At 45.8% G+C, this 10462-nt stretch overlaps 2 protein-coding genes across 5 annotated transcripts; one reads left to right on the top strand and one right to left on the bottom strand.

Moving 5' to 3' along the window:
* Positions 1-3504: 3504 nt before the first annotated feature.
* LOC125531324 (cytosolic isocitrate dehydrogenase [NADP]) lies at positions 3505-8991 on the top strand. Of its 4 annotated transcripts, none has more exons than XM_048695736.2 (16): positions 3509-3809; positions 4804-4847; positions 5023-5132; positions 5448-5485; positions 5598-5675; positions 5821-5874; positions 5956-6057; positions 6743-6828; positions 6924-7027; positions 7141-7209; positions 7290-7405; positions 7506-7540; positions 7740-7882; positions 8216-8338; positions 8449-8544; positions 8649-8991. In XM_048695736.2, exons 1-15 carry the CDS (start codon positions 3761-3763, stop codon positions 8540-8542), a joined length of 1245 nt encoding a protein of 414 aa, XP_048551693.2. In that variant the 5' UTR covers positions 3509-3760; the 3' UTR covers positions 8543-8544; positions 8649-8991. The 4 variants fall into 4 exon arrangements, with proteins under 4 accessions (XP_087402869.1, XP_087402868.1, XP_048551693.2 ...); XM_048695734.2 differs by lacking the exon at positions 3509-3809 and adding an exon at positions 4405-4503; XM_087546743.1 differs by having other exon boundaries at positions 3505-3809; positions 5821-6057; positions 8449-8553.
* Positions 8915-10237, bottom strand: LOC125531325 (pathogen-related protein-like). Its single transcript, XM_087546744.1, has 4 exons — positions 9958-10237; positions 9705-9837; positions 9294-9592; positions 8915-9172 (listed from the first exon to the last, which is right to left on the bottom strand). The coding sequence occupies exons 1-4, from the start codon at positions 10093-10095 to the stop codon at positions 9038-9040; spliced, it is 705 nt and encodes a 234-aa protein (XP_087402870.1). The 5' UTR covers positions 10096-10237; the 3' UTR covers positions 8915-9037.
* Positions 10238-10462: the final 225 nt, after the last annotated feature.

Genomic DNA, 10462 nt, shown 5'->3' on the forward strand with positions numbered 1-10462 from the left:
TAGCGAACGACCAAGATGAAGGATCAGGAGAAGATCCAATGGCTCGCGGAGCTCGCCATTGATTGAACCATTATTTACTGACACTGTATTTTTTTCCGATGAAAGGCACTGTAGCGTTTCACTGGTTTTACTATTTACCTTGTAGCGTTTCACTGGTTTTACTATTTGCCTTCTCCCTTTGCCGTTGGGCTACTTAAGCCATCCCTCCATCTGTAATCGTATGTCATAATCTCCGCTTATGGCTAGTTGAAATTTCTGCTTTATTCTGGACTATGTGGAAGTGCAAAAATGGCATAATCTTTGATAATAAGAAATTTACTGATACTATGACTTTGATCAAACTAATGTGTAGATGGATTTTGGATTGATCAATATTGCAGATAAAGGAGCACCAAAAAGGGGTGTTGGAGCTGGGCACAAGACTGCTAGAACGGGTAGCAAATAAGGTCTACAGAGCTTCGCAAGGGTGGATGTTCAATGTGGTGCGCTTGGAAGGATGAAAAAGTCTCCGCCTGAAGCTTTTGCTAATTTTTCGTTTGCTGCTTCTTTTTCTGGTAATGTCTTTTGGAGTTTGTAGGTGTTTCTGGGTGCCTTGTAGCTGATGCCCTTGGATGATCGTAATAAGGTAGATTTGGCTGTGTGGATATGCGCGCGATGCAGCTCTGCCCCTTGGTGAAGGGATGCTGAGTTGGGAGGTTAGGAATCCTGTTTAGGTGTCGTTTCGTTTGAACTTTGTTATCGAACTGCTATGGTTTTCTTAATAAAAAGGGAAATGTTTCCCCGCGGTGCGTCGGCCGAGCATTTCGGCTGGTCACGTGTGAGTCGGGGCGCGTGGGAATCAGATCGTGCTGGATCCTTTTTACGCAGGGGGTGCCATGACCATAGGCCAGGTGGGCTGGCTGGCCCACGCCCGCGTCCCGCTAGCCTTATCCTCTCACACGAGTGTCTCTGCTTTCTCCGTCTCTCGATCCCATCTCTTCTTTTTTGCTTCATGGCGACGGCGAGCCGCGGCGACCTTGGTGATGTGCGACAGAGGCGAGGCGATGTGCGATGGGGGAGCCACCTACGCATCTGGTTGTAGCCGCAGCTCTGGCGAGCTCCGCCATGGCCGTTGACGCCGTGTGCTGGAACAAACGCCCACCCATGCTGGAACCAGTAAGACCTCGGGTGCTGGAACCGGCATCATTTTTTGCTACAACCTATGAGTTTTTTTGCTGGAACTGGCATCCCGTACAGACTCTTCTCGTCCACTCATTCATCCCTACCTTTAGCGAGCGGCCAAAGCAAGCCGCCAAAGAAATCACCTCCGCTTCCTCCTGAAGAACCCTGCAACTCCGGTGACCCTCGACTGGACGGTGGCGGAGGCATTGCAGAACCTGCTGCACACGCTTATGCTACAACCGCTAACCAAAAAGCTTCAAACGAGGTGAAAAAAGCTTCAACCAAATATATGAAAAGCTGCAAGCAGTCATTGCCATGGCCGAATGCTACAACCGCTGACATAAAATGCTACAACCTTTGATGAAAAAAGCTTCAACCGAACGAGAGAGGTATATTTCACCCAGGCGCTGCTCAAAACGAAAAAAGTTTCAATCGTTTACAGAAAAGCTTCCACCGTAGAGGGGAAAAGCTTCAACCATTGAGATAAAAGCTACAACCGTATCAATTTTTTGCTATTGCCGTCTGTGCCTTTTGCTACATCCATTCATGCGGCCATGGTGCTATTTTACGACTGAGGTGTGACCGGCGACGACGAGGACGACATTTTTGTTGCAACATCCTCGTTTTTTGCTACCATTGGCGATGTGTTTTGCTACATCCGATTAACATTTTTGCTACAATGGCGGCGTCGATGGATTTTTTTTGCTGCAACCGTTGTCTTCATTTACTACGACTGACATGGGAAAATGCTACCACGGGGCATCTCTGTTTTTTGCTGAAACCAATCATCGGTGAGGCGGAGCTGCATCCATGGCACTCCGACGAGCAGCACAAAAAGGTTTCAACCAGCAAGCAGAATTGCTGGAATCAGCATCTATAGAACCTGGAACCTGCGATTTGTTTTGCTACATCAAGGAAGTGGTACAGGGCGAAGTGGAGTCGCTTGTTTTTTTGCTACATCGGGGATTCTAAAAAGCTACAAACGTCGGGCTGTTTTGCTACAACGGCGACATGTGGAATTGGGTTACTCAGGGAAGAAGACGACTGCGGTGCCTGCAGCGTGCACCCTGCGACGAGCTCGACGACAAGGATGGACGGGGTGGGGGTGGCGCATCAGATGCTACAACCATGGGGCGGAGAGCTTCAACCGCTGCCAACGGAGGCTCCATGTCAGCCATGGCCAAGAGCTTGGTGGGTACCCGACCATGACGAAGCTCGTCGGCGACCGACGGCGGGGGTCGGCGACGAGGGACAACCGGCGGTGAGAGGAGATGAGGAGGCGAGGGGGCAGCGTGTGCGGGGGCGGCGCCCTCCTTCGGTCCTTCCTCTCCCTTTCTTCCGTGCGGGAGGTTGAAGATGGGGTGCGGGGGAGGAGGAGGAGAGATCTGACAGCTGCGCGCGTGCAAATCGGACGGATCTGGGCTGACCGGCCGAAAAATTGGGCCGGCGCGCCGGCGCAGAGCGCTGCCCTAATAAAAATGGAAAGGAGAGAGCCCTTCTTTCATAAAAAAGAAGTAACCGTATGCCAATTTTCCCGAGAATTCTCAATCAACACTTACAGCTAATACAAGCATATTCCCTTTGCGTATACTCTTGTGCTCCCAAACTCTAGTTTCTTCACCCAAATCGATCTCGATCTCCCTACGGGGCGTGCCATTTCTCCGGTCGCTAGGGGCGTGTTTGGTTGCCCGGGTGGTTTTAGGATGCATTGCATGAGGGAACCTGGGTGACCACGACCTGGTTGAGCCGATGCAAAGTTGAGCCAAGATTGGTGTTTGGTGAACTTGTACGTCATGGCTGTATGAGGTGCAGTTCTTCTGAATATTGCTGAAATTGATGCGGAAGGCAGAGCATATGCAGCAGCGTGGAGCGATGGGATCCGGGGCTCGGTGGTTCCAGACGGTTGGATCAGGCGAGCACGAGGAGGCAGGATCCGGCGGCAGCAGCAATGCTTGGTGGAGGCGAACGAAGCTGACGGCACTTGACAAGGGCGGCGGCGACGGCGCTTTGTAGAGGACGGCGGCGGCGCTTAGTAGAGGAGAACGGAGGTGGTGGTGCTTGACGAAGAAGGATTCAGCGGCGCTTGGTCGATTGGATCTTGGCGGCGGCGCGTGACGAAGAGGCAGAAGGGAGAGGAAGGAAACGGAGGAATGAGCCTGCACGAGATACGCAGGAATCCTGCGTTCCCCTCAGCCTGGCTGAGAGGCCTCCTTTTGCATCCGCCGGGCCAGGCTGAAGGGCCCATACAGCTTACCAAACGACCCAGATTTTGCATGATGGATGCGGGCCAGATGCAACACAAGGAACCAAACACGCCCTAGATTAATTAGACGGCCGATCACTCAAACGTGACGTGGCCCCAGATGCCCTGTCCCAGTCACCGCACACTGGACCAAGTCCACGGCCTGCGGCCGGACTCCGCCGTGTCGCTTAGTTCGTCATACAACTGCAAACTGCCTCGTTCTCTCCGCGCTCCGGTCTCCCCAGTCCACGCCGCGCAGGCTGGAAGAGCTCGAATTTCCTCACTCCCGCGTCGCCTCGCCTCGCCTCTGCTCGCTCCGGAGAAGGCTAGCTGCCCCGCGAGCCGAGCGCGGCGCCCATGGCGTTCGACAAGATCCAGGTCGCCAACCCCATCGTCGAGATGGACGGTGAGAACCCCGATCCCCCACTCTCCTATCGGAACCCTGCTTGATTTGTCTCGTGCTTTTCTGCAATCCAAGAGGGCATGTTAAGATTATGTACCGCGTGTGTTTGACTGATTGTGTGGCTGAGTTAGTCCGCCCATGGTGGTGGATGAATTAGTCTGCTTTACTTGGATTTGGATCATGTGCAGTTGAGCTGGAAGCGTAGTCCATGTGCTACAGTATCACGGGATCAAATTTCGGCCTTATACCTTGGTGTTCTAGGCAGCCTTGACCCACTTCACTTGTGCAGGGAAATGTGATTATTTGGGTGAAGTTGTTCGGTGATATCGTTCCATGATGCTCTGGTGATTAATGTTCGTCTAATTACTTACTACTCCCTCCGTCCAATAATATAAGAGTGTTTTTTTACACTATACTAGTGTAAAAAACGCTCTTATATCCACCCGCGAAAGAAAAGAAAAAACGCTCTTATATTATGGAACGGAGGGAGTAGTTTACTAGGTGCTTCACTGTGTATACAGCGGCTGGTCTTAATTTTTTTGAATCTAAGGTGTATTGAAGAAGTTCTCTGATTAGAAAATGCACTGACCTTAGCAGGACTTCCCTATTGGGTGACATGAAAGTAGTATGGTTAACCACGTGGAAGATACACTGATGGAAGATGAAAAACGTTCCAAATCGTCTTCCAATGCACTCAGTATGCACTATTTCCAGATACCAAGTTCAGAACTTATCTGCAAAATTTATCTAAAAAAAACTTATTTATTACATGTTTGCTTGATTGCGCCTTGTTGTATTCCAGATGTCAGCCCAATATGTCCTCACTCAGAAGTTAGTAGTGGCTGAAAAAGTGCCATGAATAGACTGATTATCCTTTTGTGTAGCATTTACCAGGAAATATATTTTTAGCCCATAAGTGTCACCCTTTTTTTATAGTTGGGAGACGATGCTTTTGCTGACTGAAATAACTCATAAACTATATGTTCATTTTGCGTAGGTGACGAGATGACACGAATTATATGGAAATGGATCAAAGATAAGGTTAGTTCTTGTCATTTCTGTTTGTTCTTGATATCGATGGAATACTTACCTAAGCATTGTGCTCAGCATCTCTTACGTCTTTACTCCATTTTATTACTTTTTGTGATTTTCGTGTTGCTTATTGCCCCCATCTTCATTAAGAGACATTTTTTAAATATGTTTGTTGATCATGCAGCTTATATTTCCTTTCCTGGACTTGGATATAAAATACTTTGACTTAGGTCTACCTAACCGTGATGCTACTGGGGATAAAGTAACGATAGAAAGTGCAGAAGCTACCCTAAAGTAAGCCTCAGTTTTTCAGATTCCTGATTTTGGACCACTCTCTGTTTTCTTGTTTTTGTTTCACTATTTAGTTGTTCCTTTCTTTAATGGATCTGATATTGTCTACTGCAAATCAATATTATCAGTGCTTCTGAACCTCCTCGTCCTAGTATCGCCTAGCAATTATTGATTGAATGAAGGAATTTGCATGTGTGCTGGACTGCTGGTGCTTCCATTTATGCTGATATATAACATATGCTGATATTATTATTTGTGGTTCCTATATTTGTAGCCTTTTACATTATAGTGGTTCAGTGATTCTATTTTTTTTTTCAGGTATAACGTGGCCATCAAATGCGCAACTGTCACCCCAGGTGATGTTCGGCAGAATTTGGGCTCATTAACTTATGAACCTTAACGCTCTATAGCAACATTGGATGCCCATGTTAATTTTGATTTGGTGCCACACTACTTGTGACCTTACAGATGAAGGACGCGTAAAAGAGTTTAATTTAAAAGCTATGTGGAGGAGTCCAAATGGGACAATAAGGAACATCTTAAATGGTAAACCACTCACTCGTGATTCATTTACTTCACATATGTGCATTGAGATTCTTGAATCTTGTGTTCGTTCTACTCTGAACTTCCATCAATGCACCTTTTGTGGTTCTTTATTACTTACATTGGTGGAACTCATTTTTTTCCACAGGAACTGTTTTCCGAGAACCAATCATCTGCAAGAATGTTCCTTGGCTTGTGCCTGGTATGGTGGCTGTACTGCAGTGCTGCACACACCAATACTTGGAGCTTGTTGATGTTTATGCTACATATCTTACTCTGACAGGATGGACAAAACCCATATGCATTGGCAGACATGCTTTTGGTGATCAATACCGAGCAACAGATACAATCATCAGAGGGCCAGGGAAACTCAAGTTGATATTTGGTATGTAGCCCTACAAAGTTAGTTATCCAGCTAATGTTCTGATAGGTCTTACAAGTCAGAATTTGTAGAAGTTAGGACCGGATAGCTTGCGGCTTGGTCTCACTATTGTGTTTGTTCTACTGATAATAACTCTACATCCTGTTTTTTACGGACATCTTTGCGATTGAAAATGTTGTTGGTTCTCAAAATAGAGACATGATTGTTGGAATAGACATGATGTGTCACCATATTGGCACATTAAGCTTGGCTACCACTATAATCTGGGGTACTACTTCAGGACCTATTAAATGGTTTATATAATAAGGGGTACTACTTCGGGACATATGAATTGGCTTATACTCCCTCCGTCCTAAAATAAGTGTCGCTAATTTAGTACAACTTTGTACTTCCTCCGTAAACTAATATAAGAACGTTTAGATTACTATTTTAGTAATCTAAACGCTCTTATATTAGTTTACTGAGGGAGTACTAAATTTGTACTAAACCAGCAACACTTATTTTGGGACGGAGGGAGTACATGTGTACAATGAATATAACCGGTTTCTCCGAGTAAAACAACTGCATATATGTGAATGTACCTTACTAATATAGTAAAGTACTAATCATATTTTCCCAGTCTCTAAATATAAGTTATCCATTGTGTCAGTGTCATGTTTACTCTCTTATCTTTTTAAAACTACCACAGATGGCATAGAGGAACAAATAGAGTTGGATGTGTTCAACTTTAGTGGTGCTGGTGGAGTAGCATTGTCTATGTATAACACTGATGAGGTTTGTTCCCTGTGTCATGCTAGCTTTGATGCTGTGTGTGTTCAAATGGTTTTTTTTTAATCATAACATGATTTATCTTATTGCATTCCAAACAGTCAATTCGGGCATTTGCTGAAGCTTCGATGAATGTGGCTTACCAGAAAAGATGGCCGCTTTATCTTAGTACCAAGAACACAATCCTGAAAAAATATGACGGAAGGTCAATATACAATTATCATAAGCTATCTACTTACTTTGGAGACAGGCTTGCATCCATGTATGCATTTCATGAAATATAACATTCCTTACTTGCCTGGTTGTCTTGTATATCAGGTTTAAAGACATATTCCAAGAAAACTATGAAACAAATTGGAGAGGCAGGTTTGAGGATGCAGGAATATGGTAGTCTATTTGCTCTGTCTTGTGCAGACAAGTATTAAATGTTTCTTCCTTCTCTTCCAGACTAATTGTTGCTGTGGCAGGTATGAACATAGACTGATCGATGATATGGTGGCCTATGCCCTAAAGAGTGAAGGTGGCTATGTTTGGGCTTGCAAGAATTATGACGGAGATGTGCAGAGCGATCTAGTTGCTCAAGGTATGTGCTCTACATATGGATGTTGTCTGCTGCAACCTTTTATCTTGAGAAGGATGGTAGTTCATTTGTTAAGAGCTGGAATGTTCTACTCCTGTTTCAGGTTTTGGATCGTTAGGTCTCATGACATCGGTTCTGGTACGTGCCCGGACGGATATTTCATGCTACTCTGTGTATTTCAAAGTTCAATTCGTGTCTCATAACCATTTGTTAGGATAATGTTTTAGTGTTTTACTATTGGAAATGCACTTACATTGTGCTCTACTGCTGGAATAACTGGCACCCAGTATGTGCTTCTCTCTGCTCAGCTTAACAAGTATAGTTCGTGTTACTTTAGGTGTGCCCTGACGGTAGAACAGTTGAAGCTGAAGCTGCACACGGTACAGTCACACGACATTACAGAGTCCACCAAAAAGGAGGCGAAACTAGCACAAACAGCATTGCGTCAATCTTTGCGTGGTCTACTGGATTAGCACATAGGTACCAAGGGTGAATTAAACCATAGAAGTTAGATGATAATGTTTTCACTCATTATGTTGAACCTAAATTTATTTTCTTAGACCAGTTGAACCTAAGTTTTTATACACAATTTATCTTAATATTCCTATTCAATTGCCATACACAATCTTTAGTTTTCTTAATATGTGGAGTTGAGAAAATTGTCTTCTAAACTTTGGTGGGAGTTTTCACTTTAGGAAGGTTATTCCAGTTTTTTTTCTTGCTAATTTTGTAAATATTTAGTATGCTGCAGTAACTTTATTTGATGTATTTGTAGCTGAAGCATTACGTCTTAATATTGAATACTTAATACAGGGCAAAGCTCGATGACAACAAAAGACTGTTGGATTTCACACAAAAACTTGAAGCTGCTTGTGTGGGAACAGTGGAATCTGGAAAGATGACAAAGGATCTAGCTCTTCTCATACACGGACCAACGTAATTCTGCCATTTCTTTCCATTTTGTAGCTACAGTACACAGGGCTTAGTTCTAATCGGTTATTTTGAAGTATTATTTTTATTTAATTGCTTCTCTTGGCGTCTTACAGTGTTAGCCGTGATAAGTATCTGAACACCATGGAGTTCATTGATGCGGTTGCTGAGGAGTTGAGGACAAGATTGTCCGCAAAATCAAAGTTATAAAGGTACTACAAGTAAGATAATTTCCCTGTCTATCTGCTTAGCTGCCTTGCAATGCTTCTGAAGCTCATGTTTTCTCATCTAAGCATTTCTGCCATTGTCGACACAGGAGGGACTTGTTAGGATCCTATAATACAAGGTTTGCGTTTGTGCTACGAATAGGGCAACGTGTCTTCCCTACAGTGCTCAAATAGAGCCTCTGGTGACAGTCTGAATGCACCTCCGAACAATGAAGGAAGATGCTGTCTAGCTCGAAAATAAGTAGGCTCTTTTTTATCGGATTCTTGGTGATGATCGAGTCATTTCATGCAGCTCTTCAGATAGCGATGTCCAAATCCAAGTTGGGCTTCTTACACCTACACACCCGAAGTGGTGTTTGTACCAGACATAATAAGCCACTTTATTCAAACATTGTAATGCCACCACATGAAATCAAAAGCCAATTTGAAATCTGAAGCTGGTCATCCAACGATATGAGCGACATGTTTCTTTGGTGCTTCAGTTTCCTCTCATCACAGGACAACCTGAAGCCGATGCAGCAGCAGCAGTAGCAGGCGCGCTCAAGAAGCTTGCGAGGAAGTTGCCGCGCTCGTAGAAGTACTCCGCCTTCTCCACCTTCATCTCCTCATCAACCTGTCATCACATTGTTGCAGCCACCCATGTCAGTGTCTACTCTGTTAGACTGTTACTGTGATTCTGTGAAGTCCCAACTTTGAACAAAACTTGACTGTACTATCAAAGCTGCCAAGCTTACATGGAAGACGCAGACCCCAAAGAACTCGACGCGCTGGCCGTGAGGAGGGTGGCCCTTGAACGGCCCCTCCATGTAACCCCAGTGCCGGAACTTGAAGGCGACCCTCGGCGGGCCGCTGTACACGTCCAGCACCTCGATGGCGAAGCCCCTGGGGAACGCCGTGAGGAACGTCGACATGCCGGAGTCGACCGTCTCCTTGTCCGGGTCGTAGATGCGGTGCTCCGGCGGCAGCTTGGTCGCCAGGAACGCGTTGTAGCCGCCGATGGCAGTCCACTCCTTCCGCGTTAGAGGCTTCATCCCTGCAAATAAGCAAGCGTTGGTGCCGTTGCAAGGCAGACGATCTTATGTGATTATGTCGCAAGATCGGTGGATGGATGGGCAGAAGGGTGCCACTGTGCGGCGGCGTCTCACCGTTGGTGCTCGCGGTGAATCCCTGGGAGTGGACGCTCTTCTGGTCGTCGGGGCGCACCTTGTGGATCATCTCCATCTCCCAGGTCTTGAGCAGGCGCTGCACCTTCTCCTCAAGAGACCCATCCGGCCATTCCTGTTGCAGTGTTAATCACGTGAACAAAGCTTAAAAATACTAGTAGTAATAATCAGTAGAAATTGATGTGATTCAGGGTACATCATGGACCTACTCGTGGATAGGTTTAGCGGTGCGTACCTTGGTCCTCTCTTCCTCGAAGAGCTTGTTCACGATGTCGTAGTTGGGAGGGGCTCCATGCCTCCACACGGTGTTCTTCTCGCCCTCGCCGTGCATGAACGACCGGTACTTGTCACCTCCTGTTTCAGTAGACGCCATGGCTAATTACCTTCGTCCCAGTTCAGGGGACAACTTGGTATTTGGAAGCTGAGAGTCAAGTCAAGGACCGATCTCCTACATGTAGGGGGTAAAAAAAATCAGACGTAGAGAACTGCATCATTGCGAACGTCACTGCATTGGAAAAACATGGCTAGTACTATATGATATCCACCAACCCAATCACTTACCAGTCCCTGTCGCGCTGAGCTGCGTCCACTCGTTTTCCTTATCCCTTTTGTCACGTTGGCAAATGTTCAAACTACTCACCAAATTGTATTGGCGAAGTTTAAAGGAAGGACTTCGAAGATGGATTTTAGTAAATAAAAATACAAGACCAAGTTAAAAAGGTTATATTGGAGGGTGTGGC

This window comes from Triticum urartu, chromosome 3A (genome assembly GCF_056163025.1).
Source record: "Triticum urartu cultivar PI428250 chromosome 3A, HENAU_Tu73, whole genome shotgun sequence".
Classification (NCBI taxonomy): Eukaryota; Viridiplantae; Streptophyta; class Magnoliopsida; order Poales; family Poaceae; genus Triticum; species Triticum urartu.

What these genes read in the sequence shown, in the direction of transcription:
- LOC125531325 (XM_087546744.1), bottom strand. Translation starts at nt 10,095, where the DNA reads ATGGCGTCTACTGAAACAGGAGGTGACAAGTACCGGTCGTTCATGCAC. An exon ending in TCGAGGAAGAGAGGACCAAG is followed by an intron (nt 9,838 to 9,957) that starts GTACGCACCGCT and finishes ACACTGCAACAG; the next exon opens with GAATGGCCGGATGGGTCTCT. An exon ending in ATTCACCGCGAGCACCAACG is followed by an intron (nt 9,593 to 9,704) that starts GTGAGACGCCGC and finishes GCTTATTTGCAG; the next exon opens with GGATGAAGCCTCTAACGCGG.
- LOC125531324 (XM_087546743.1), top strand. Translation starts at nt 3,761, where the DNA reads ATGGCGTTCGACAAGATCCAGGTCGCCAACCCCATCGTCGAGATGGAC. An exon ending in CCCCATCGTCGAGATGGACG is followed by an intron (nt 3,810 to 4,803) that starts GTGAGAACCCCG and finishes CATTTTGCGTAG; the next exon opens with GTGACGAGATGACACGAATT. An exon ending in ATGCGCAACTGTCACCCCAG is followed by an intron (nt 5,486 to 5,597) that starts GTGATGTTCGGC and finishes GTGACCTTACAG; the next exon opens with ATGAAGGACGCGTAAAAGAG.